The sequence below is a fragment of the Aotus nancymaae genome, unplaced genomic scaffold, assembly GCF_030222135.1.
Source record: "Aotus nancymaae isolate 86718 unplaced genomic scaffold, 86718_ANA_hifiasm-v0.15.2.pri h1tg000011l, whole genome shotgun sequence".
NCBI classification, from domain to species: domain Eukaryota; kingdom Metazoa; phylum Chordata; class Mammalia; order Primates; family Aotidae; genus Aotus; species Aotus nancymaae.
The window spans coordinates 1,878,477-1,906,071 of NW_026988422.1; the positions used below are offsets into that span (position 1 = coordinate 1,878,477).

Consider the following 27,595-nt stretch of genomic DNA (forward strand, 5'->3'; position numbering starts at 1 on the left):
ACTTACCCCTCCAAGGATTGCAAAGTCTCACCCCATTGTAGCATGAGCTCAATATCCAGAATCTCATCATCTAAATCAGGTCCAGGTGCAGCAGGGGCTCCTCAGATTTAGTTCCTTAGGTACAGCTCTTTCAGTACGTGTCTTCTCAACCTATGAAACCAATGACACAAGTTACCCCTCCTACATGCTCAACACACAGTGGTGGGACAGGTGTAGGGTAACCTCTATTGACATTTCTATTCAAAAGCGGGGAAATAGAAGGCACATGGAGTCATTGGTCCACAGGATTCTAAAGGCCATCCAAGCAAATATCAGCAGTTTATTTATTAAGTCTTGAGGCCCAGGAATAATTCTCCATGGTTCTTGGCTCTGCCCTTGGGGCTTCGTTTTGTCCTCCAATTATCCTTCTTCTTTTTTTTTCCTATGAAAAGCAGCATGTGTTTGCAGCTGAGCAGCTCATGCAGCCTGCTTCTCAACAGAATTCTGTGTGTCTGAAAGCCTCTGTTACTGTTCTCTGACCTCTCAGCCCAAACTAGTGGTATTTCTGAATATATAGCGCCTTTAAAAACTGTGGGTGTCACCTGTGATGCTTCTGGGGGTTCACTTCATTAGGCTGAAGTCATATCCCTAATCTCTTCTCCACCTTGGGCTTTTGCTGATACAGTGTGAGTCAATATCCCTTAAGCTTCCTAAAGGCATCTTGTTTGAGAAAATCTATGAGGCATACCCTTAATTCTTTTCTTTTTTTGTTTTTTTGAGACAGAGTTTCACTCTGTCACCAGGCGCCAGGCTGGAGTGCAGTGGCGGGATCTCAGCTCACTGCAACCTCGGCCTCCTGGGTTCAAGCAATTCTCCTGCCTCACCCTCCCGAGTAGCTGGGACTACAGGCACACGCCACCACGCCCAGCTAATTTTTTATTTTTAGTAGAGACGGGGTTTCACCACGTTGGCCAGGATGGTCTCGATCTCTTGACCTCGTGATTCACCCGCCTCGGCCTCCCAAAGTGCTGGGATTATAGGCAAGAGCCACCATGCCCGGCAATTTCTTTAAAGTGTTCCTGTGTGACTGAACAGTACTCTGAGGCACCATCTTTATTCCTTCTGAGGTCTTAATGAATGGTTTTAAGTCACACCCTTGATTTCATCTTTAATAGTCCTTCTCTCAATTTAACTCCTTCCTTTTGCATTTTACTGTAGGACCCAAGAAGAAATCAAGTGTCACCTTCAACACTATTTGAAAATCTCCTTAGCTAGGTTACCCATACCAATATAATTTCAGAAAACTGTATTGCTAAACTTTCTACCACTGCATAACAAAAAGTCCCTTTCCTTCATTTTCCAATAAGATTTTTCTTTCTTCAAGACCTTCCATGTCTTCGAAGTTCAGAATTTCATAAAGTGTTGTTCAAGCACACTCTCCATCAATCACTGTACTTTTGACGAATTTCAGAGTAGTTTGCAAAATCAGTGCACTCATCCCAGATACTTCAGCATGCGCTTCACTGACTAATGTTTAATATTTGTTTTAAAGTTTGTATATTTTCTTTTGAGGTAAAGTTAATATACAATAAATGTACAAATGTCAAATATGCCATTCAATGAATTTTGACAAATAAATACAACTCATAACCCAAAACCCAATCTGGATTGAAAAAACAGGATCATCACCCCCAGAATCCTTTCATGCCACCTGGGTCAATCACCATTCCAAATTCCTTGCCCCAGAGGCAACAACTGTTCTGATATTTTTTCTAGAACATCAATTTTGCCTGTTCTAAAATGCCATATAAATGGAATCATACAGTTATATGCTCTTTTGTTTACAATTCCTCCATATCCGTGTATAGCATTTCATTCCTCTATATTGCTGAGCACGTTAGTCTGCTGGGGTTGCCATAACAAAATACCACAGACTGGGTGGCTGAAACAACAGCTCTGAGAGCTGGAAGACCGAGACCAAGATGTCTACAGGTTTGGTTTCTCCGGAGGCGTCTCCCATTCACTTGCAGATGGTCTTCTCACTATGTCTTCACACGGTCTTTTCTCTGTCTATTCATATCCCTGGTGTCTCTTCCTCTTCTTATAAAGACACCAGTCACATTGAATTGAGGTTCCACCCTTATGACACCTCATTTAACCTTAGTTGCCTCTTCAAAGGACTTATCTTCAAATATAGTCACATTGGGGGTAGGGTTTCAACATATGACTTTCAAGGCAACACAATTCAATTTAGAACACTGAACAGTATACAGTTATACAAATATACCATTTTGTTTATCCATTCTTCTACTGATGGACACATGAGGCTTTATTTATTTATTTATTTATTTATTTATTTATTTAAGATGGAGTCTTGCTGTGTCTTCCAGGCTGGGGTGCAAAGACGCAACCTTGGCTCACTGCAACCTTGCCTTCCGAATTCAAGCAGTTCTCCCACCTCAGCCTCCCAAGTAGCTGGGATGGCACCCACCATTATGCCCAGCTTATTTTTGTAGAGATGGGGTTTCACCATGTTGGTGAGGCTGGTCTTGAACTCCTCACCTCAGGTGATCGACCCACGTCAGCCTCCCAAAGTGCTGGGATTACAGGCATGAACCACCTCAGGGCCTGGGGCTATTTCTTGTTTGGGACAATTATGATTAAAGCTGCCATGAATATTCAATACAAGTTTCTTGGGGAATGTTTTTTAAGTTTTTTAATTTTATTTTATATTTTTAATTGACACATAATAATTCTACATATTTATGGGATACATAGTGATGTTTGTATAGTGTTCACATCAGAGCAGAACATATATATTTATTTCTCTTTAGTAAATACATGACATTTGCTGAGTCAGTTTCATTAAAAAACTGCCAGATTGTTTTCCTAAATGATTGTACCATTTTGCACCTCCACCATCAGGGTGTGAGCATTTTGGTTGCTGTATATCCTTGTCAACATTTGGAGTTATTGGCCTTTTAATTTTTGACATCTTGGTGAGTGTGTATTGAGTAACTTGACCATGTCCAAAAGAAACTAAAAGCCACTTCAGCATTGTTTCATCTTTATAATGAACATGCTTGTTTTGTTATAAAATGGCAATTTAAACTTTTTTGTTCTTACCAACCTAATGATCATACATATCTTTTTTAAAAAATATCAGCTGGGTGCGGTGGCTCATACCTATAATCCCAGCACTCTGGGAGGCTGAGGTGAGCAGATCATTTGTGGTCAGGAGTTCAAGACAAGCCTGGCCAACATGGTGAAACCCTGTCTCTACAGAAAATACAAAAATTAGCTGGGTGTGGAGGCACACATCTGTTATCCCAGCTATTCAAGAGGTTGAGGCAGGAGAATCACTTGAACCCAGGAGTTGGAGGTTTCAGTGAACCGAGATCATGCCACTGCACTCCAGCCTGAGCAACAAAATGAGTGAGACTAAATCTCAAAAAATAAAAATTTAAAATCACACAATATTACTTATTTACTAAGAGAAAACTTGAGCTTCTCTAGCTTTTTTTTTTTACTTTCTACCTTATAGTTTACACTGCTATTTCTGATGTAATCTACTGACATCCTGACATGGCATATGAGGACATAGTTCTCCCATCTGGTATACTTCCTATTCTGTCACCAACTGCTGCCCCCCCTACAAACAAGATACCACATTTTGGTTAAAACAGTTGTCACTATTACATCATTGAGATGATGGAAATATTGTTCAATGCTGAGGGAAAGAAAAGATACTGTAACTATCCCTCCTTTCTTATACAACTCTTTATTTTCATGGCATTAACAGTTGCTTCATTTCTTTATTTGCCTGGCTTGCTTGCTCTGTTCATATTGTTGATTGTTTCCATATGTTCCAACATCTCTTCCATATGCCCATGAATAACATTTTCCATACGCTCCATAGGTTAGTTGATTTGTTTTCCTGCAGAACTCCAAATTTCTGTTTCATTCTGAACTGGTTATTCTCCAGGTTTACTGACAATTGACACCTCTTAACTGTCATCCTAGGATGCCCCCTCAGTACCCTCCTGGGTTGGACTCCTTTTTGGCTAAATCCCATATCTTCCTTTTGTTTGGTTTCACCCTTTATGTTCTGAAATACAGTCTTCAGTATCTGTAGGTAGGAAGTAAATTTTTTGAGACTTTATATATCTGAATATGTCTTTATGCTACACTTGATTGATACTTTGGCTGGGTATAAAAGTTTAATTTACAAATAAACTTTATTCATAATTTTGAAAGCATTGTTCCATTAAGTTCTAGCATCCATTATTGCTTTTTAGAGGTCTTGACACTATTCTTTTTTCTGATCTTTTGTATTTTATATGTTACTATTTTGGAGGAGAAATTTTTGGAATCTTCTTTGTCTATGATTTTCTGAAATTTCACAGTGATGCTCCTTAGTATGGGTATTTTTCATATTTGTTGTACCCTATACCTAACAGACTTTCAATTTGGAGTTTCATGTTCTAGAAAGTTTCCTTCAGGCAACACAAGTTTGTCATATATGATTTCTTTTTTAAATTTTATTTTGTCATATATTATTTCTATGATGACTCCTTTTTAGAGACAAGGGTCTCACTTTTTCATTCATGCTAGAGTGCAGTGGTGCATAGCTCACTGCAACTTTGAACTCCTGGGCTCAAGAGGTCCTCCTGTCTCAGCCTCCCAAGTTGCTAGTTTTTTGCTGTTGTTGTTTGTTTGGTTTTGGTTTTTTTGAGATGGAGTCTCACTCTGTCACCCAGGCTGGAGTGCAGTGGCACAATCTTGGCTCACTGGGCTCACTGCAACCTCTGCCTCCTGGGTTCAAGCTATTCTTCTGCCTCAGCCTCCTGAGTAGTTGGTATTACAGACATGTGCCACCAAGCCCTACTATATTTTATACTTTTAATAGAGACAGGATTTCACCATGTTGGTCAGGTTGGTCTCAAACTTCTGACCTCGTGATCCACCCACCTCAGCCTCCCAAAGTGAGATTACAGGTGTGAGCCACTGTGCGCTGGCATTTTTTTTTTTTTTTTTTTTTTTTTTTTTTCCGTAGAGAGGGAGTCTCACCATGTAACCAGGAAGGCTGGTCTGAAACTCCTGGCCTCAAGCAGTCCTCCCACCTTGGCCCTACAAAGCCCTAGGATTACAGGTATGAGACACCATGCCAAGCCCCCTACTGTTTTATGTGACCTTTTTTTCTATAATACCATTTATTGGAAAATTGAATCTCTTGGGTTGATTCTCTGATTTTCTCACCGCTTTTTTTTTTTTTAATTTTTCATCTCTTTCTGGGAGATTGGCTCTACTTTATCTTCAAGCCTTCCTTGTATATTTTTATCCCACCTTTCTTATTTGTTTTAATGCTTAACTGTTTTTCCCATTTTTATAGTATCTTGTTCTTATTTCATGGCTGCAAAATCTTCCCTTATCTCTCTGAGGATATTAATTGTCATTATTTCGAGGAACAGTCCCACTTTTCTCTAGGTTCATTTTTCTTTTTGTTATTTATTTGCTCCTGTGTTGGAGACTTTCCTTAGATGTCTGATGAACCTTAGCTATTCATTCTTATTGAAGAGAGATACACTGAAACATTGATGAGTGGGGTTTGTTGATGAGTGTACTTCATGGTAGGATGATAGGATAACAAGCTGGATTTTTTTACTGTGGAACTCCCAAATGTCACTCTCTGATGGTATTTCTTTTAGGCCACTCCATTTTTCTGAAGAATAATTCAGTAGTCTCCTGCCTGCTATATATAAGCATGGAATAGGGGCAGGAAATGGAGGCAAGCCTCAGCCTCTGCCCTCTCTCCACTGGCCCAGCCTTGATCCTCTTGATCTCTTCAGAGAATAGATCTCTAGTCGGCTGCTAGGACAGGCAAGGTAAAAGAAAGCAGTAATGGGATAGTTGCTTGGCTACCAGGGTAGGAGATATCACCTAGTGGGGGATGAGGGCAGCTAGTCATTCTAAATACAAACTTTCAGCCAATCTCTTTCTTTTTAACCCTTTACTCTCTGTAGTACTTTGTGCCTCCAAGTACTGGAACCTTCTCAGCATTCAACAGGTCAAAGACTCACTTATTGTTAGCTTTCACCCCTTCAGAAACCCAGATGCTAGCTTTCTGTCTCTGCCAAGTCACTTCTATCCAGCTCCAGCCACTTTCCATTTTCCAAAAAGTTGTTGAAATCACTCCATTACTGTCATTCTCTCTCCTGGTTTCTTGGGTTTTACATAGATCCTGCTCAATAGGTCCTTTTCAGTGTCATTTATTTTCAGTTTGTGGCATTTTGAGGTTCATTTGCCATGTTTAACCAGGAGAATCATTCTTAAATAATGGAATTTTTGATAGTTTAAGGAATTGGAAAATATGCCCCAGTTGCTTCCCTTAAAAGCAATATTTTTAGGGGAGTTTGATTCTTCAGACCACATATTTTAAGTTGCTACATTTTATATAAAGAAATGGCATTGCCTATCAACTGTCAAAGTCACACAGTGTTGGAACTTGTTTCCAGAAATGCTTAGTGGCTTGGCCAGATTCTTCACATCTTCCTACCCAGTCTCCCTGAGGGTAAACAGCAGCATTAATAAAGCAGTTGACTAAATTTAAGAATTTTCAGCCAGGCATGGTGGCGCGTGCCTGTAGTCCCAGCTACTCAGGAGGCTGAGGTGGGAGGATCGCTTGAGCCCAGAAGTTCTAGGCTGTAGTGCACTATGCCAACCGGGTGTCCGCACTAAGTTCAGCATCAATATGGTGACCTTTCAGGAGCGGGGGACCACCAGGTTGCCTAAGGAGGGGTGGACTGGCCCAGGTCAGAAACGGAGCAGGTCAAAACTCCCATGCCAATCAGTGCCTGTGAATAGCCACTGCACTCCAGCCTGGGCAACACAGCAAGACCCCATCTCAAAAAAAAAAAAAGAATTTTCAGTACTATGGATTTGGATTGCTCCATAAAGTTATCTCACCTCTATGGAAATTGACCCCGTAAAATTGGCCTCTTCGGCACCCTACAACAGCCAGCTAAAGTAACTAGTTCCAAAAACCAAAGATTATATTGTATTTCCTTTAGGATAATGTAAGAATTTCGGCCTAACATTTAAACCTGAGGCAATGTCATGGCTAAAGCAGTTCATCAAGCATGTTTCTTTTTTCCTATGCATGATTCAGAATTACATTTTTATTTTTTCTCCAAGAATAAAAGAGTCCATATTCTCACAGTTGAGCTCATTTCTAGATTTAATTGATGTCACTGTTTAGCTAATTGGCTTTGTAAACCTAGCACAAATACAACCAGTACACTGAACGTATTCCTCAAGAACACCTTCATACACTAAATAAGAAAATGTAACAGGTTTCTAAATATGCTTCCCCAAAACCTTGATACTGGTGGAGATAATGTAGTATGGTTTAAGGGAACTGCTAATCATATCCTGGCCTTTGCCTTAGGAACATGAGCTGAATGTTGGCCTGGTTTGTAATTGTACTCTTACGGCCATCTGGCAGCTTCTGTGACATATTAGTGGCCTTGGCACAGTTTCTAATTGGCATGTACCAGCATCAAATTGGCATGTATCTACATCCACAAGACAGTTTAACTTTCTAAATAAGAGAGGCCATATCTCTCTTTTCTTTAGCTATGATGCAATCGCTCTTTGTGGGTTTTTTGTTTTATCTGAGAGGAAGCTAAAATTTCAAGATTTCCCATGTCACTTTAATCCTGAACTTTCAAAATCTATTTCTGTAATAACTAAAAGAGAATCTTGAAACTGCTGGTCTTTGGCCCCATGTCTTGAAGAAATTATGTAGCATTATATCTTTCTCTCTGACTTCAGGCCGTAGACATTTTCAATCTGCAGGCTGTCTGCAAGCTTTCATAGAAAGATTCATCTGTAATCATTTTAACAGAGCCAGCGGAGACAAGATTGCTTTAGTTAGTAGCTTATCAGTTTAAACTGAGTCTTCTCTGGTTGGAATGGAAAGTTAATCAAGGAAAATTCAGAATCTAAGTTTTCACTTACATTTTATATCTTACTTGGCAACTTGTTTGACAATGTTGCATAAAAGGTCCAGCGCAGGAAACACTTTCTACTCCTGCTTATGATTAATAAATATGGAATCTGGGGCATCCTATTTTATAAATCAAGGTCTTAGTCCAAATTTCCTGTTTTTCTACATTAGAAAAAAAACTCAGGGTAAAAATAGCGCTAAACTGTATAGGGTACTCAGGGGTCAAGGCAACAGGCAGAATAGATTACTCTAGATATTATGGTGCTGAGACCGGTATCAGACTATTAGCAGAGACATTCATTTTGTAGTCATTTAAAGGCATTTGCTGCAGCTGGTTTAAAAAACATAAGTAAATATATCGTACTTTGGATTTTCTATGCTTATTGAAAAGAGTAAAGGAATGGATAATACAAAACAATAAGCAGTGACTTGGAAATGTAGGCTCACACACGGCTGGCTCATGGAAAACCCTAGTCACTCTAGTCAAAGACTGTCTTACCACATCTTACGTTTAATCACATCAATTTCTGCCTTTATTACACAAACCCAGTACCCGGCCCTTCCACACCAACCACACATACACACTCACTCACACATTTGATGTTCATTCAAAGATTTTCCAGTCTTAAGTCATCTGCACTTTCTGACTTTCTCAAATTCTCTCAGCCCAACCACTGTGTAATAACCTACAGTAGGTCTTCCAGCATCTCTTTCTGTAGAATGTTACCAAGATACTCTGAAGAATACATGCATGGCAGAAAGTACTTTGGGGTTCACACCATAAATTGACATACCATTTTATCATGCAAAGATTAAAATTTTCTCACTTGTATTTCTTAATAGCCTAAAGAATGTTTTTTGATACAACCAAAGGAAAGAAAAGACAATACCACCAAGACCAGGAAGAGGAGAAAGGTAATATTAATAATTTATTACATTTTTATATATCATACTTTCATGAGGCAACTATTGTAATCCCCACCTACGAGATGCAGACATTGTAAGAGTCCTTGAGGTTTGGTGACTTTCTGAAGGTCACTAGTAATAAGTGTTTCTGTTGGAGCTAAGAATAAATTCTTCTGACTCCTATTTCATTTTGTGGAGTACCAAATATCTTTGTTACCCACCCTGTGTTTTCAGTGTGGTCAGATGTCAGATAGAGGTTTCTAATTCTAGAAGGAGTCCAGAGCTATCCTCCCCCAGCCCTTCAGGCTCTGTCCAAGAAAAGAAATATACCAACCTCCTTTTACTACTCATTCCAGATTTTAAGACCTTATACCTTAAAGTATGAATAAAAAGAAAATAATAAGCAGTTAAAGGTAGTAGGGGGCATTTCTGACTAATCTGGAACCATAAATTAAGGCAAAAAAGCTCCCCCTTGTATTTTGATGTTTGCCTGTGAGCATAGGAAAGACTCTTTCTCCTATACAAACTATTTTATGGCTCAGCCTTGGAGAAAGTATGGTTAGCTGTGACCTTCTCCCACAGTTGTGAAAACAGCAGTGTAATTCTCTCCCGGCCAAGAGGGGTCTACTGCTGAAGTCAGCCGAGGAAATACGATTGGGATTAGAGGAAAGAAGGTGGACTCAACCCAATTACTTAACAGCAAGCTTTTAGAAGACTGAGAATGTGTGTGCATATGTTTTCTTTTCTTACAAATGGCCAAATAGGAAGATGGAAGATGCCAAATTGGCTGAGGTTTGGCAAGTCCTTAAAGAAGTGACTTTGCTTCTCTTTGATAGTTTGTACGCTAATGGCCTTCAGGAGTGTTAAGTTCTTGGTGGCTCAGGGTCAAAACTCTAGCTAGATAGCTTAGCCTTGACTGAGGTCACGCTAAAACGTGCCCACTGATGCCATATTTTTAAAAGTTAATTCCTTTGACAGCACCTTGACTATTCTTGGCAGGTGTATAAAAACGGGGATATTGTGGAAGGAATGGGAAAAGCTGGAGTCAGCAGTGGGAAACGCTCCTTCTGGATCTTTGGTGGACCATTAGAAGGAAGTGAGAAGGGAAGCTTATGATGGAAATAAATGAATGATTGTGTGTTTCTAGTACACTGCAGGCATTCAATACATGCTACACAAATGAGTCAAAATCAAAATAGATGTTGGAAAGTATTTCCTGTAATATTTTTTCTACTTTCCATAGGGCAACTTTAATATGATCAGTTATCCACATTTACACGTGGCTAACACCCAAAGCTATGTGCAGTTTAAATGCCAGAGGAACTAACCTATTCCAAGCCAAATGCCATTTTAAAATATGTCTTCCCATTTTTCTTCCTTCTCCTATCTTAGAAGAAAATTACTGATGTTCTTGCAAAGTCAGAACCAAAACCAGGGGTACCTGAAGACCTGCAGAAGCTGATGAAGGACTATTATAGCAGCAGTCGCTCAGTGATTGAATTGGAAGAACTGAACCTACCAGGTACAGCCAAGCTTCAGTTTTCCTAATGACAAGGAGCAAAACATAACTATCTATTACGGTTAGGTGTCTCAGGCAGTCAATTAACACATTTTCCAGCGGGCGCGGTGGCTCATCCTTATAATCCCAGCACTTTGGGAAGCTGAGGCTAGAGGATTGCCTGAGCCCAGGTGTTTGAAACCAGCCTGGGCAAGATAGTGAGACCTCATCTCTATTAAAAATAATAATAATAATTGTTTAAAGAAACATATTTTCAGGCTGGGCACAGTGGCTTATGTCTTTAATCCCAGAACTTTGTGAGGCTTAGGCAGGTGGACCACTTGAGGTCAAGGGTCCGAGACCAGCCTGGCAAACATAGTAAAACCCTGTCTCTACTAAAAATACAAAAAGTAGCTGGGCATGGTGGCATGTGCCTGTAATCCCAGCTACTTAGGAGGCTGAGGCAGGAGAATCACTTGAGCCCGGGAGGAGGAGGTTGCAGTGAGCCGAGATCGTGCCATTGCACTTCAGCCTGGAGGACAAAGCAAGACTCCCTCTCCAAAAAAAAAAAAAAGAAACATAATACTTCTTTCCTCAATCTAATAGTTTTAACTGATGATAGATTATATCCTTATTGGATGCTAAACAGTATTTGTCAAATCTAATACTAAGATTTGTGATCGTATTTTTTTATTCAAAAGGCTAATTGTTGGGTGTGTATGTTTTTAATGAGTAGGAATTCGTCATGAGGACAGAAGTTAAAGTAAACATTTAAAATTATAGATGTGAAACACTGATTTGCTCAACTCTTATAGACAAGAACTTTAGCCTTAATAAGCAGTTTAGTTTTGCTATTGTTCTTATCACAGATTTCCTAGTCATGGTTTTTAGATAGTATTTTGGGTTGCAGGCCAGACTCTTTCAAGCAAACTATCTAAAGGTAGGAATAAAATTCTGCATGTTTTGCGAGGCTGATGCTTTGCCTCAAGGGATTCTTAAGCCTACTAGAATTTTAGATCTGCTGCCTTAGTGTATTTATAATTAAGTTAAAAGATATTGCAAAATGTAAACAACTAGCTTTTTAAAAATATTTACTTATTTATTTTAGAGACAGGGTCTTGCTGTGTTACCCAGGCTGGAGTGCAGTGGCACCATCATAGCTCACTGCAGCCTCAAACTCCAGGGCTCAAGCAGATCCTCCCACCTCAGCCTCCATAGTATCTGGGACTGTAGTCATGTACCACCACACTCAGCTTAAACAAATTTTAATTAATTTCAAAATTATGACACATCCTGTAAACTCTTTTAGACGAAGATGGGCAGAAATAGATGTTGTCATAAAATCAGACCATAGAAAGTTTTGGTGCAGTTGCTTCAAATCAGCTATTTATAGACTACTAGGGATATCTAATATTGCTTTTGGAAAAAGTAGAAGGTGGCTTGATTTCCTTTTTCCATTACAACTTTATGCTTTCTAGAAGCTTGAGAAACTGAAAAACAAGCTGTTCCCTGAATTTTTTTTTTGAAACGGAGTCTCACTCTGTCACCCAGGCTGGAGTGCAGTGGCACAATCTCAGCTCAATGCAATAGCCGCCACCCAGGTTCAAGCAATTGCCCTGCTTCAGCCTCCTGAGTAGCCAGGATTACAGGCACCTGCTACCACGCCCAGCTAATTTTTGTATTTTTAGTAAACATGGGGTTTCACCATCTTGGCCAGGCCGGTCTTGAACTCCTGACCTTGTGATCCACCTGCCTCGGTCTCCCAAAGTACTGGGGTTACAAGCATGTGTCACTGCGCCTGGCCTGTTCCCTGAATTTTTATAATTATTTTGTGATATCTTTTTTTCAAAAACACATTGGGTTTGGAGACATGAGTGCCCATCTGTTTGTTTTCCAAGGAGACTGCCCTTCAGGGAACTGAAGGAGTGCATTTGCACATGAGTAGGATCTGGAGTTTTAGACTTACTAAGCCTAGACGGTTCCAATAGCAGTTACGATCTAGTCTTCTCAGCACACTACTGCCTCTGCTGTGAAAACTGTGTCCTGACTGCACTATCACAGGAACTATTCTAACAAAACCACTTTTAAAGCTTGAACTGAAGTTTGATTTTCACTGTGACTCAATGGTCAGTTTTGCATTCTAGTTCTTTGTTAGAGCATAACTTGAACTTAGGAAGGATTTGTGAGTAATAGGACCACTGCTGTTCTGTAACCTCATGGAACGTCGTAAACCTTGCTCCTCTCTGGAGTTAGAGAGTCAAAGCTCAGAAGAAACTTTTAAGGAGTCATTTTAGTTCCATAGTGAATTTGTCTGATATTATTGTTTTATTGGAGTTCAGTAATATAGTTAGGCAAGAATGTGGGATCATGGGTTCGTTTGGGGAGGAAGGAAAATATGTGTGAAATAATGTTATAACAAAAAAGGACAGGTTTTATTTTTAGTTAAAAAATTAGGCTATTTAAGACACAATAAACTGAGACATCAGAGGAGGATTTGGGAGAACAGTTCCTGGTCACTTCACTGATGAGACCAACGACAGAGAGATCTAAGCTGGGGAGGGAAAGGAGATACAGTAGGTTATTTGGACTACGCTGCAGGAGGGGCATAAATCCCCTTGTATATACACATATAAGGTAGATATAAATAATAACACATTGTTCCTATTTAGTTTGTCGAGCCTCTGACTTGTTTTTGATTTGAGGTTGTTTGTGTCTGTGGGGCAGGAACATGTCTTTTCAATTAGTATTGTGCACTGTACATTGTTAATGTCACACACATGGGCACTTAATTAGGGTTTCAAGGCTGGCGTCTCCTGGAGCTGACTGATTAACCTCTCTGCTGTCTCCTGAGAGTGGCAGTGCAGTTTAGATTAGTGATTCCTACATGCCTATAGCCTAGCTGCAACGGAGTCACCTAGGAACTTTTTAAAAATCAGATTCCCAGGCTCACCCCCAAGAGATTCTAATTCACTTTGCAAAAGAGACTCCATCCCAGGAATCTGTATCTTCAGTTCTCCAGGTGAGTCTGATCATATCCAGGCTTGGGACATTATAGTTGTAAAGACCACCAAAGGTTCCACAACAACATAGGAGAAAACAGCTTTGAATTACTCACTTAATGGCTTCTATGTGCTGGGTCACAACATAAATTTCATTTTGGTCAGTCAAGGCCCCTGTTTTATTTTAATATGTTATATTGTCTTTTCTTGTATTGTTCTGTTGTGTTGTTATTTTGAGACATGATTCCCATTCTTCCCTAATCCAAACACTATTTTCCTTTCCTTATAGGCATTCACTCTACTATGATAGGCATTTTTAAATATATATATATTCTTATAAAATATGTCATGCTGTGTATGTATACACATATTAAATTGTATCTAAATGGCTTTGTGCTAAGGCTTTTATTCTGTTTCTTTCTTCACTTGACACTTTTTCCAGATGTGACTATGTAGTTTTATGCATATCTAGTTCATTGCTTCTAAATGCAACACAATATTCCAGTATTTCCATCTATCACATATACTCATCTATTTTCCCAGATGTGGACACCGAGGTTGCTTTCAGCACCCTAGTGTCACAAATAACGCAGGATGACTATCCTTGTGTGTGTACCTTAACAGACCACACAAGAATTTCTTTCCTTTATTTTACTTGAAATGAAATCATGGGATTATAGGGTATAAACATATTAATATTCCTACTTTCCAGAACATCTATGCCAGTTTATACTTCTACTTACAGTTCACAAGTCTCCATCACCCTGCTGCTTTCTCAACACTTGCTATTAAATATCTTGCCAATAGTTGCCATTCTGAGTGTGTAAAGTACATTATAGTAATTTGTACCTCTGATAACTAGTGAGTTTGAATATCTTTACATAGATTTGTTAGCCAGTTCATTTTGCATTTGTATAGTGCCCATTCTATGGATTTGGAAAATATAAGTGCTTCATTGATCTGCTGAGTGATACAGCGATCTCCTGTTTCACTGCTCTAACAAATTACGGGCAGCTCTGTGACAAGTTAAAAGCTTACTTGTTGCTGCTGTTATTTTAAATACAGGCAATACTTTAAGATGATATGTAATGGGCCTCCAATTCGCTAATGTTTTACAACCTTATACATCACTCATAACTCACATACCATCTATTTGATTGTGTGTGTGTTTACAAAATTCTCTGTAAAGCGTGTTTCTCATATTTCTAGACTCCTGTTTCCTCAAGGCCAACGATTTGACTCACAGTCTTTCCTCCTACCTAAAAGAAAGTAAGTAAACTTTGATTTTAATCTATTTAAACTTACTATTTTGCTCTTGCTTTGGGAAATCAGGTTTCAGTCTCGTTTTTGTTTATAACACATTAGACCATTATTGCTCTAGGAATCCAGAGAATGGTGTTCTAGTCCCAGGTCCTCCACCAATTTGCTGGTTGGTCACTGAGTACTTCCCTCGACTTAATTTGTTATCTGAAAAACAGGGAAGATGGACTATGTGATATCTGTTCCATCTGTGAAATTCTGAAATTCTGTTTGCATGTTTAGAACTCAGACCATGGCTAATGTGAAGTCAATCTAATTTTATCTTTTCAAAATGTATTTTTTGGGAGGCTGGAGAGGGACAGGGTCTCACTCTATCTCCCAGGCTGGAGTGCAGTGGTGTGGTCACAGCTAACTGGAGGCTCAACCTCCTGGGATCATGCAATCCTCCGTCTCAAGCTCCCAAGTAGCTGGGAATATAGTTGTGCACCACCACAAGCAGCTAATTTTTTAAAATTATTTTTGGTAGAGATGGGGTCTTTCTGTGTTGCCAAGGCTGGTCTCAAACTCCTGGGCTCAAGAGATCCACCCGCCTCAGCCTTCCAAAGTGCTGGGATTACAGGCATGAGCTACTGTGTTTGGCACTTCAATGTGTATTATGTGTAGCCAGCAATAACTAAATTTTTCATATCAAGTGGTCATTTATTTATGGCCAGCAATGAAATCGTTTAGATATAGAAATTTTTTATTCTTCTTTCAAACTGCAAGCAATTCTGATGACACTCAAGTTCATAAACCTTTCTCAGCTTCAAATTCAGAAATGTTAATCTAGGTAATAACAGAATCAACCTCACTAGATTACGAAAATCAAAAAAGAAATGTAAGACCCCAAGATGATAAAAGAATATAAGACCCCAAGATAAAAGAAAAGACCCCAAGATGATAGCACTGTGTCAGTATTTAATAAATGTTTGCTGTTGTTTAAATGTTTGTTCCATTTTATGCCTTATGTTGAATGTCCCTTTAAAATTTAACATGATTGAATCAGAATTTGTTTCTTACTTAATTGATATTGTCTTCAAGTATCAAACATAAAATATCAAAAATGTAATATTTCAAAGTTTTTTGCTTAATTTTAAAATGAGTCACATTTAAGGCCTTGGCATGTGTGTTTTGTGTTATAAATTAATGATACTTCATTTAATCTAATATTTACAATAACCAGAAAATGGAATTATAATTGTAATTATAATGAACCGTGCTCACTATATTTTATTTTGCTTAAACACTCAACAAAGAAGAACTACTCAGCTTGGGAGGTGGGCCCTGTTTTGCTGTATTTTGAATAATTGTTTCGTGGTCTTTTTTCCAGTTTGTCCTAAGTGGGTAAAACTTAGGAGAAACCACAGTGAGAAAAAATCGGTCCTGATGCTGATCATCTGCAGCTCGGCCATCCGAGCCCTGGAGCTCATTAGGTTGGAAGGTTCACCTATTTCATATCATAAATGTTTCTAAATAACTGCTATGTGCCAAGCTATTATGTTCTATGTGCTAGAGATGTAGCAATAAACAAAACAGAGTCCCTGCCCTCGTGGAATTTACATTTCAGTAGTGAAGACAGTTAATAAATGAAAATACATTGCAGTGTCAGATACGTTGGTAAGTTACATAAGCAAAAAATAAATATAGCATGGCAAAGGGATATAAGTGGATCAGGACTACTTTTAAAAGGATGGTCATGGAAAGCTTCTTTAAGGAGATGACAGTTTGATCAGAGACTTGAACAAAGTGAAGAAAGTCCAGCAGCTATCTGAAAGAAAACCATTCCAGGTAGAGGGGAGAGTAAGCACAGAAGACCCCAAGATAGATAGGATGCCATTATAGGATTTTAAGGAGTTACTTGATCTGAATCATCATTTTAAAGGTTCACTTGGCTGCCATGTGGAGAGCACACATTGTAGACAGACAGCAAGGGTAAAAGCAAGGAGATCATACCCCAAACAACCAGTTAGAAGAAAAGAGCTGACTTAAAACAATAACAAGAAAAAGGAAGCCAGGCTCATGCCTATAATCCTAGCACTTTGGGAGGCTGAGGTCAGAGGACTGCTTGAGCCCTGGAGTTTGAGACCAGCCTGGGCAACATAATAAGACCATTATGAATTGAAAGAAAGAAAGAGAGAGAGAGAGAAAGAGAAAAAGAGGGGTGGGGGGAGGGAGGGAAGAAAGAAATGAAAGAAGAAAGAAAGAAAGAAGGAAAAAAAAGGAAAGAAAGAAAAGATAGAATACCACAGAATACACTTACCAAAACTTACGTACAGACAACATCATTTAAGGGATTCAGAAAACCTGAACAAACATAAATGTGTACCATATTCTTGAACAGGAAAACTCAATATTGTAATGATGTGTGTCTTACTTAGGACAGCCTACAGATTTCACAGATTCCTAGTAAAACTCCAATATAATTGTTTTTTTAAACTGGATAAACTAGTTCTGAATTCTTTTGGGAAAATACACAACTAAAAATAGGCAAAGAAATTCTGAAAAACAATACCAATGAGAAGATTATATCCGTAGAGATTACAAATTATATACACATACACACACTCTCTCAGTAATTAAAACAGTATGGAACTGGCACATGCATGACAGATCAGATAAGTGGAACAGAACTGAAAGTTCAGGAACAGACCCAAATGCATATGAAAATGGAGCATATGCCTAAGGTGACAAATCAGAAATCAGTAGGGAAAGATGGATTGTTTAATAAATGGTGTTGAAACAACTGAGTAGCCATCTGGAAAAATGAGGTTGGATTCATATCTCACTTCTTATACTAAGATAAATTGCAAATGGAACAAAAATTTGAATGTAAAGATTATGTTTTAAAGATAATTTGTCAGTGCTTTACTAAGTGCTTTCACATACCTTTTCATTTACTGCAGTTTTTGTAGAATAAACAAGAAGGCTTCCATGGTCAGTGGTAATATTCAGCTTTCAGAGAAGAGCCGTCAAGAGTCAGACGGGATTTGCTAGGACCAGCTCTCCCTGAGAGCCAGGCTCTGGGCCAGGCTTTGACAGGAGACAAAACAAAGGAAAATCCAAGTCATGACGGAAAAGGAACTGGGTCAAATACACTAAGTGCAAATGTAGACTCTCGGTAGTTATTTAGAATGTTTTTCTCTAAATGAACTAATCTAATCATGAGTTTAGAAAAGTAGTTGTTAAACTTTAATAGGTCCTTCAAACCCTCCTTTCTCCACTGAAGTGGAGACACACATTAAATTGTAGCACATACTCTCCCAGAAAAACAAAAGTGTTTCTTTCCATTTTTTCTGCTCTAAACATAATTGATCTTAAACATTCCAGCTGCTTCTGGGCAGCTGTACTTGCTGGTCCTGAAATCATTCAGCGCTTTAAAAACTACCTCATTTCAGATTCAAAGGCTAAGGGCAAAGAGTTTGGCCCGGAGGTGGACTCTTAAAATAAAGCCGTCAAATTGATTTAGATAAATTCCTTACCGAGGGCACAAAAGTACTGTGTTGTCACACTTCATTGACTAGTTCACGGTATTTTTCTGCATCCTTGGTAATACTGTGATCCATTTCAAAGTCAGGTGATTTGCAAAAGGTGATTTCTGAGTAGGCACAACAAGCCCTATTCATAAAGACTAATATTTTAATAATTCTAACTTTTGTAAGATCTGTTCTCTTGAGAGCCGTGACTTACGTTAAATTGTCTTCCTGGTTAACCCTGCCATGGAGAAAACTTATGTGTAAGTAAAAACTTGAAGGCAGCAGAATTTGTGTAGCATGATTCACTATTTTGCAAACTCATATGTTTTTACTGGTCAATGTTTCTCAAAATATAATAATGATATATGAAGGAAAGTAGTAAACCCATGTTAGGTCTATCCTCAAATTCCAATTAAAAGATCATTCATTTATACCCGCTTCTTCTCAAAACGGAATTTTAGGTGATATATAGAAATACATTCAACAAATGAAAAGCAGGTTGTGAAAATAGAAGGAAGGAAAAAATAAAGAACAAAAAATTACGTGAAGCCAGCTAAAAATGGTGCTCAAAATCATGTCTATAAGGCCCTGTTCAGTTGCAAAGGTGGACCCGACTGGGGGCCCGCACTTTCCAACAGCCAGGATCTGTTGGGAACGGTTATCAGCTGCCAGATTGATGACATTCTGTGGGTTTGGGGGGAAACAAAAGTTCCCTGAGAAATACAGCTCTTCCCCCGTGACATAGTGACAGCAGCATTCTCGTGTCATCTGTACAACAAAAACCCAGGACAGACAATGTTGCGTGGCTGTTGGTGCCAGCTGAGGACCTGAGGAGAAAGGCAGGCACGTCAGCTGCTGCCAGCGTCGTCTCGACCCTCGGAGCTGGTGGTCTGGATTGATTTAGATACATCTAGCTTCTTGACTACCTAGACACTAAATGGACTGCCTGTCCTACTGGTGTAAGCCAGAGACTGTAAAGTGACAGCTCAAAGACACAAGTATTTTGCACCTAAAACATTTTGGTATGAGTTGTCCGTATTTAAAATCAGATTGCACATATAAAAATCTGGATTTCTGGCTTCTCTAAAAATCAAAGGGTCTTAATCCCATAATCTCACATCATCATAACTGGCAAAGCTGAGCACTGGTTGGGGGACACACACTCTCCAGTGCCCCTCCGTCCTCACATCTGCCTCCCAGATCGCTTCACTCATTCATAATAACCCCCTGCCTTCATAGCTTTAATTCAGCCAGTCCGTTGTGTCAATGGTTTCTTCTTAGTTTATTTCCTTCCTTCTTTGCTTCCTTCCTCCTTCCCTCCCTTCCTTCCTCCCTCCTTTCCTTCCTTCCTTCCTCCCTCCCTCCCTTCCTTCCTTCCTCCTTCCCTCCCTTCCTTCCTCCCTCCCTTCTTTCCTTCCTTCCTTCCTCCTTCGTCCCTCCCTTCCTTCCTTCCTCCCTTCCTTCCTTCCTCCTTCCTTCCTTTCTTTTTGGCTGAAGCTCCATTTCCACATATAAAATTGTATAGAGAAGCTTAGTCTACAAAGTAGATAAAAAGGGACAGCTCTGATAGGATAGAAGAGCCCTCCTCCTTCTTTCTTTTCGGGCTCATCCCCAGCTTCCCCTCATGGCCACCACAGGCAGAGCTTTGTAGATGCCCTTGGCTCCACAGAGAATGGGCTGGCATCACCACTCTAAGATATCTCTTGCAACCAGATTTTGTGTGAGAACTGCACTGCATAATTGGAATATAAATTCTCTGCCAGGGACCTGAAATACAGGAATTCTGTATTGCAAGTGAAAGGCAGAGTCCTGTGTTGCAGTAATCAAGGAAGCTTAAGTAAGGTTGGCCTTGTGTATGGCAGTATGAAGCCAACCCAGATATGTGCCTGAATAAAAGGCCACCCACTCTCATTGCAAAGATGGGCTAACCTGAAAATCTCAGAATTTGTGTGTACGTATGCACATATATACACACAGATGCACATATTCTTTGAATAAAGCAAGACATAATATTTAAGTAGTCATTGTGGCCCAGAATGAGTTGGTTTTCTTAAGCATTCACCTATTTCTTTTCATTAGGTCAATGGCAGCATTCAGAGGAGACAGCAAAGTTATAAAATTATTTGCAAAGCACATAAAGGTAAGCAGGGGCCTGTGATCCCTAAAGGCCTTTCCCAGACCTCAGCTGTTTCCTTTCAACCTCTTCTCCTGATCTCCTTAGCAAGTACGTTATTGAGTTCCTTCCTCATGTAACATTTAACAGCTTTTCTATTTCTTTTAATTCTCTCCCTCCTCATACCTGCCCCTGCCACCCCACCTACGGCAGTCGCTACTGCCATGCTCCGTCCCTGTATAGAGCCTGAGGTTTGACCCTTTGATTCCTTGAAAATTCACCAGTTTTCTAGGGATATGTTCATCTCTGCCCTGGAAGTTGACCCTGTACAAGGGTAGCTCCATTTGCATTTCACTTTCTTAACTTTGAGATAAAATGCTCTAAATTGGCATAAGATTGCACTTTCTTAATGACTTTTCCTTTTCTTCCCTTCTCTTTAATCTTGGAACAGGTCCAGGAGCAGGCAAAGTTGCTGGAGAAGCGTGTGGTACACCTGGGTGTAGGAACTCCAGGGAGAATTAAAGAACTTGCTAAACAAGGTATGGCGAGGACAGTGACACTCTTGCCCAGGGCTGGGAGTTTGCCTTACCCTACGTGAGTCTCAGAAACTAAATCTGGGAGATACAAAAACCACACCTCTGCGTTAATTCAGGAATTGGAAACTCGGCCTTTAATCTCTGAAGCCAACCAGCAAGTATAACACAATAAGGAATGATAAGGACTGTGGCAAACTGAAATACGTGTACCCACCTGAAGAGTCAATGTCCAGTTGCCATAAGCAAGATAAGCAGGTTAATGGATCCGCATAGCCTTCATGCAGTGTCCAGCCGCTGCATGAGTTGAGCATTTCCCTCTCACTCCACTGAGTCATAGGGAGACTCCTATTTTGAGGGCTGGTAAAATAAAACAAAACATAGTTTCCATGAATGTAATGTAGGCATTGCATAATATTTCTTCCCAAATGCATTTCTCTTTTAGTGCTTTACAGAAAGTATTCCAAACAACACCCACTGGCAGGTTTTTATAGTTTGCCAACTTTCTCACACCCAGTAGTCTAAGAACTTGCTAACCTGCCGATGGTCTAATTACCTCTTCTACCTACCATGCAGATTTAATTATTTCTTTTCAACACTTATTTTCAAATTACTTACATACTATATAATAGACCTTTTTTAAAATAACTGTCTGGAACTATTCTCAATAGCTCTTATATATCTAAAAGTAATGTGTTCATCAGTGTAGTAAATCATTGTAGAGATGGTCATTTGCCAGAGAGCCACTAAAAGCTAGAACTACTGTTCTTTCTCTCCAGATGAAAATCATCCAGGGTTAGTTGAACCCACTATATGCAGAGTTGTGTGCAAATACCAAGAAGTAACAATTTGGCTGCCCCTGACAAGGAAGGGAAACAACACTTTTGAGTTCCTACCTGTACACAGTGACACACTTGACACCCTTACATATGTTACCTCGTTTAGCACTCAAGGCATTCTTACAGGTTAGCCTTTTTCTTATGAGAGAGAACTGAAGCTCAGAGGGTTAAGTCACCCTCCCCGAGGTCTATCAGTCCAAGCTTTCCTGGTTCTCCTGATTCAGCTGAAGAACTAAGTGTACATAGACTGAGATCAACAACATGAGGCAGTCAATGCCAAGAGCCAAATGAGCACTTCTAAGTCCTACAAGAGTTGAAATGAGAAAGAGATCATTATGCTGGCCTGAATCTGCAGGGCAGGGTCTTTAACTGATCTTTGAAGTGTGGGGAGGATTGAAATAGGCAGGTGGGGTCAGGGGAGCATTCATGAATGGGAGAACAGCCCAGTGAGATTCTCGGAAAGCAGGCATGTGATATACACATGGTATATCACAAGGAATTGATGGGGAGGCAAAACAGTGTTGCAGTTAAGAGCCCGTGTGATGGACTCAGACCTCCAGATTCAAATCCCAGGTCTGGCAACTTCCCAACTCTGTGACCTTGGCAAGTTACTTAACCCTTCTCAGCCTGTTTCTTTGTGTGAATGACACAGATAGTAATAGTGGCTACTTCAAGCATTGTTATAAAAACAAAACGCCAATAAAGAGCTCACCACACTAAGTGTCACACCCTAAGCACTTAACAAATATTAGTTATTTATTAAAGAGACCAACTTTCTTGCTTGGAGACTTCATGGGCTATAGTAGCAGATGATTCAACTGGAAAGAAATTGGAGGGAAGTCCTTGAATAATAAGTCAAGGAGTTTGGGTTTCTGTCTTGTGGACATCCTATGGCATTTAAAAGTTAAGGAACAGATCAGAGGCACCAGGCCTTCTATGAGACAGAGCTTTGGGAGTCATTGGCTGGGTATCAGGAAAGGCTAAGGATGGACTCTTGGGTTGGTTCCTGTTTCCTTAACAGCTTTTAGCTAAGGATTCACCACCAACCCCTTCTGGAATACAGATTTTTGTGTGTGTCACCAGACTCCCCCAGCCCCCATTCCATGCAACAAGAATACACTTCTCTGTATTTAAAAGACAGGGCATTAACAAGGATATCCAGAACTTGAACTCAGACCTGCAACAAGCAAACCTAATAGACATTTACAGAACTCTCCATCCCAAATCCACAGAATATACATTTTTCTCAGCACCACATCGCACCTACTCTAAAATTGACCACATAATTGGAAGTAAATCACTCCGCAGCAAATGCAAAAGAATGGAAATCATAACAAACAGCCTCTCAGACCACAGGGCAATCAAGTTAGAACTCAGAATTCAGAAACTAACTCAGAACCGCACAGCTTCATGGAAACTGAACAACTGGCTCTTGAATGTTGACTGGATAAACAATGAAATGAAGGCAGAAATAAAGATGTTCTTCGAAACCAACAAGAACGAAGACACAACATAACAGAATCTCTGGGACACATTTAAAGCAGTCTCTAGAGGAAAATATATAGCAATAAGTGCCTACATGAGAAGCAAGGAGATATCTAAAATTGACACCTTATCATCAAAATTGAAAGAGCTACAGGAGCAAGATCAAAAAAACTCAAAACCTAGCAGAAGACAAGAAATAACTAAGATCAGAGCAGAACTGAAGGAGATAGAGACACAAAAAACCCTTCAAAAAATCAATAAATCCAGGAGCTGGTTTTTCGAAAAGATCAACAAAATAGACCACTAGCCAGATTAATAAAAAAGAAAAGAGAGAATAATCAAATAGATGCAATAAAAAACAATAAAGGGGATATCACCACAGATGCCACAGAAATTCAAACCATCAGAGATTATTACAAACAACTCTATGCACATAAACTAGTAAACCTGGCCTGTAATACCAGCACTTTGGGAGGCCGAGGTGGGTGGATCACGAGGTCAAGAGATCAAGACCATCATGGTCAACATGGTGAAACCCCGTCTCTACTAAAAATACAAAAAATTAGCTGGGCATGGTGGCACATGCCTGTAATCCCAGCTACTCGGGAGGCTAAGGCAGGAGAATTGCCTGAACCCAGGAGGCGGAGGTTGCGGTGAGCCGAGATCGCGCCATTGTACTCCAGCCTGGGTAACAAGAGCGAAACTCCATCTCAAAAAAAAAAAAAAAAACTAGTAAACCTGGAAGAAATGGATAAATTCCTGGACACTTGCATCCTCCCAAGCCTAAACCAGGAAGAAGTCGAAACCCTGAATAGACCAATAACAAGGTCTGAAGTTGAGGCAGCAATTAAGAGTCTACCACCCAAAAAAACCTCAGGTCCAGATGGGTTCACAGCCGAATTCTACCAGACATACAAAGAGCAGCTGGTACCATTCCTTCTGAAACTATTCCAAAAAATCCAAAAAGAGGAAGTCCTTCCCAAATCATTTTATGAGATCAACATCATCCTGATACCAAAACCCAGCAGAGACTCAGCAAGAAAAGAAAACTTCAGGCCAATATCCATGATGAACATTGATGCAAAAATCTTCAATAAAATACTGGCAAGCCAACTGCAACAGCACATCAAAAAGTTTATCCACCATGATCAAGTAGGATTCATCCCGGGGATGCAAAGCTGCTTCAACATACACAAGTCTATAAACGTAATGCACCACATAAACAGAACCAAATACAAAAACCACACGATTATCTCAATTGATGCAGAGAAGGCCTTTGACAAAATTCAACAGCCTTTTATGCTAAAAACCCTCAATAATCTAGTTATTCACGGAATGTATCTCAAAATAATAAAAGCTATTTATGACAAACCAACAGCCAATATCATACTGAATAGGCAAAAACTGGAAGCATTCCCTTTGAAATCAGGCACTAGACAAGGATGCCCTCTCTCACCACTCCTATTCAATTTAGTACTGGAAGTTCTAGCCAGAGCAATCAGGCAAGAAAAAGAAATAAAGTGTATTCAAATAGGAAAAGAGGAAGTCAAACTGTCTCTATTTGCAGACGACATGATTGTATATCTAGAAGACCCTATCATCTCAGCCCAAAATCTCCTGAAACTGATAAGCAACTTCAGCAAAGTCTCGGGATACAAAATCAATGTGCAAAAATCACAAGCATTCCTATACACCAATAACAGGCTTAAAGAGAGCCAAATCAAGAACGAACTGCCATTCACAAATGCTACAAAGAGAATAAAATACCTAGGAATACAACTAACAAGGAACGTAAAGACCTCTTCAAGGAGAACTACAAATCACTGCTCAACGAAATAAGAGAGGACACAAACAGATGGAGAAATATTCCATGTTCATGGTTAGGAAGAATCAATATCGTGAAAATTGCCATACTGCCCAAAGTAGTTTACAGATTCAATGCTATCCCCATCAAGCTACCAATGACCTTCTTCACAGAACTGGAAAAAAACACCTTAAACTTCATATGGAACCAAAAGAGAGCCTGCATAGCCAAGTCAATTCTAAGCAAAAAGAACAAAGCAGGCGGCATCACACTACCAGACTTCAAACTATACTACAAGGCTACAGTAATCAAAACAGCATGGTACTGGTACCAAAACAGAGATATAGACCAATGGAACAGAACAGAGGCCTCGGAGGCAACAAAACATATCTACAACCATCCAATCTTTGACAAACCTGACAAAAACAAGCAATGGGGAAAGGATTCCCTGTTTAATAAATGGTGTTGGGAAAACTGGCTAGCCATGTGCAGAAAGCAGAAACTGGACCCCTACCTGACACCTTACACTAAAATTAACTCCAGATGGATTAAAGACTTAAACATAAGACCTAACACCATAAAAACCCTAGAAGAAAATCTAGGCATAACCATTCAGGACATAGGCGTAAGCAAGGACTTCGTGACCAAAACACCAAAACCGTTGGCAACAAAAGCCAAAATAGACAAATGGGACCTAATCAAACTCCACAGCTTCTGCATGGTAAAAGAAACAGTCATTAGAGTGAATCAGCAACCAACAGAATGGGAAAAAATTTTTGCAGCCTACCCATCTGACAAAGGCCTGATATCCAGAATTTACAAAGAACTAAAACAGATTTACAAGAAAAAAACAAACAAGCCCATTCAAAAGTGGGCGAAGGATATGAACAGACACTTTACAAAAGAAGACATAAATGAGGCCAACAAAATATGAAAAAATGCTCATCATCACTGGTCATTAGAGAAATGCAAATCAAAACTACATTGAGATAGCATCTCACGCCAGTTAGAATGGCGATCATTAAAAAATCTGGAGACCACAGACGCTGGAGAGGATGTGGAGAAATAGAAATGCTTTTACACTGTGGGTGGGAGTGTAATCTAGTTCAACCATTGTGGAAGTCAGTGTGGCAATTCCTCAAGGACCTAGAAATAGAAATTCCATTTGACCCAGCAATCCTATTACTGGGTATATATCCAAAGGATTCTAAATCGTTCTATTATAAGGACACATCCACACAAATGTTTATTGCAGCACTGTTCACAATAGCAAAGACCTGGAACCATCCCAAATGCCCATCGATGATAGACTGGACAGGGAAAATGTGGCACATATACACCATGGAATATTATGCAGCCATAAAAAACGATGAGTTCGCATCCTTTGTAGGGACATGGATGAACCTGGAAACCATCATTCTCAGCAAACTGACACAAGAACACAAAATCAAACACCACATGTTCTTACTCATAGGCAGGTGTTGAACTATGAGAACACATGGACACAGGGAGGGGAGCATCACACACTGGGGTCTGTTGCGGGGAATAGGGAAGGGACAGCAGCGGGTGGGGAGTTGGGGAGAGATAACATGGGGAGAAATGCCAGATATAGGTGAAGGGGAGGAAGGCAGCAAATCACACTGCCATGTGTGCACCTATGCAACAATCTTGCATGTTCTTCACATGTACCCCAAAACCTAAAATGCAATTAAAAAAAAATAAAGAGAGGAAGAGAAAAAGCAAAGGTATCCAGACTACTGAAATCAGATCTCTACAGAGCTGTGAGACCTCAATATGAAGGCTTATTTCATGTGGAAAAATCGTTTAAGGAGCTACTTTTTTTTTACAATATTAATGAAAATAATTTTTATTTCTGATTCTAATTGGATGAATGGTTTAATATTCGTTAACCACAGGTATTTAGCTACATACAAAGTGTTTAAAGAGAATAATCCCAGCACCCTAAAAGTGGAAAATCTAGCAAAGTGATACCTAGCTGTTTATGACTTAACAAGCTGTTTATATGTTTGATATATAAGGAGAGTTTCCAGACATCGAAAGATATCCCATCACACTAGGATGTGTACAATTACAGACAATTGTGTTGTTTTAATTTAGTAGTAAAGGTAATTTTCTGACTATAGGAGGCTTTGAAAAATGCAAAAAATATACAGAGAAGAAAACAAGTCACTTTAGAGGCAATCTCTTGTTAATAATGAATAGATTTCCTTTCAGTCTTTTTTCTATACATCTTCATATTTATTTTTATACGAGAGATTGATTATACAACATCTCATAACTTTATAACCTACCTTTTGCACTTGCTATATCTCATGAGGACTTACTTTCCTTGTCATGAAGCATGTTTAATTTTTTATTTGTATAGCTACACAATATTGTATTGTAAATTTATTTTTTTTTGCAATTCTATTATGGTAGACTTTGGGTTGTTTCTAAACTTTTGCTATTATAAATAATACTGCAATGATCATTTTTGCAAGCAGCTATGTTTACATTTCTGCTGTTTCACTGGGATATGTCATAGAAGGAAATTTATTTTATCAAATAAAAGCATTTTGGCCTGGCACTGTGACTCACGCCTGTAATCCCAACACTTTGGGAGGCTGAGATGGGCGAATCACTCGAGGTCAGGAGTTTG

At 39.5% G+C, this 27,595-nt stretch overlaps 1 protein-coding gene and 1 long non-coding RNA gene across 17 annotated transcripts in view; one reads left to right on the forward strand and one right to left on the reverse strand.

Moving 5' to 3' along the window:
* The window catches only part of CMSS1 (cms1 ribosomal small subunit homolog), a 366,636-nt gene that overhangs the window by 335,896 nt on the left and 3,145 nt on the right, over window positions 1–27,595 (forward strand). For all 9 annotated transcript variants that reach the window (XM_012477019.3, XM_064374552.1, XM_064374548.1 and 6 more), the window contains exons 3-8: window positions 8,831–8,902; window positions 10,286–10,415; window positions 14,600–14,659; window positions 16,020–16,122; window positions 20,242–20,302; window positions 20,727–20,814. In XM_012477019.3, coding sequence (XP_012332442.1) covers window positions 8,831–8,902; window positions 10,286–10,415; window positions 14,600–14,659; window positions 16,020–16,122; window positions 20,242–20,302; window positions 20,727–20,814 — 514 coding nt within the window. The remainder of the gene's footprint in view (window positions 1–8,830; window positions 8,903–10,285; window positions 10,416–14,599; window positions 14,660–16,019; window positions 16,123–20,241; window positions 20,303–20,726; window positions 20,815–27,595) is intronic.
* Window positions 1–27,595, reverse strand: part of LOC105734264 (uncharacterized) — a 146,382-nt gene that overhangs the window by 32,697 nt on the left and 86,090 nt on the right. For all 8 annotated transcript variants that reach the window (XR_010341979.1, XR_002477871.2, XR_010341978.1 and 5 more), the window contains exons 3-5: window positions 17,576–21,168; window positions 14,696–14,857; window positions 7–150 (exon numbers count right to left, since the gene is read on the reverse strand). This is a non-coding gene — a long non-coding RNA (uncharacterized LOC105734264). The remainder of the gene's footprint in view (window positions 1–6; window positions 151–14,695; window positions 14,858–17,575; window positions 21,169–27,595) is intronic.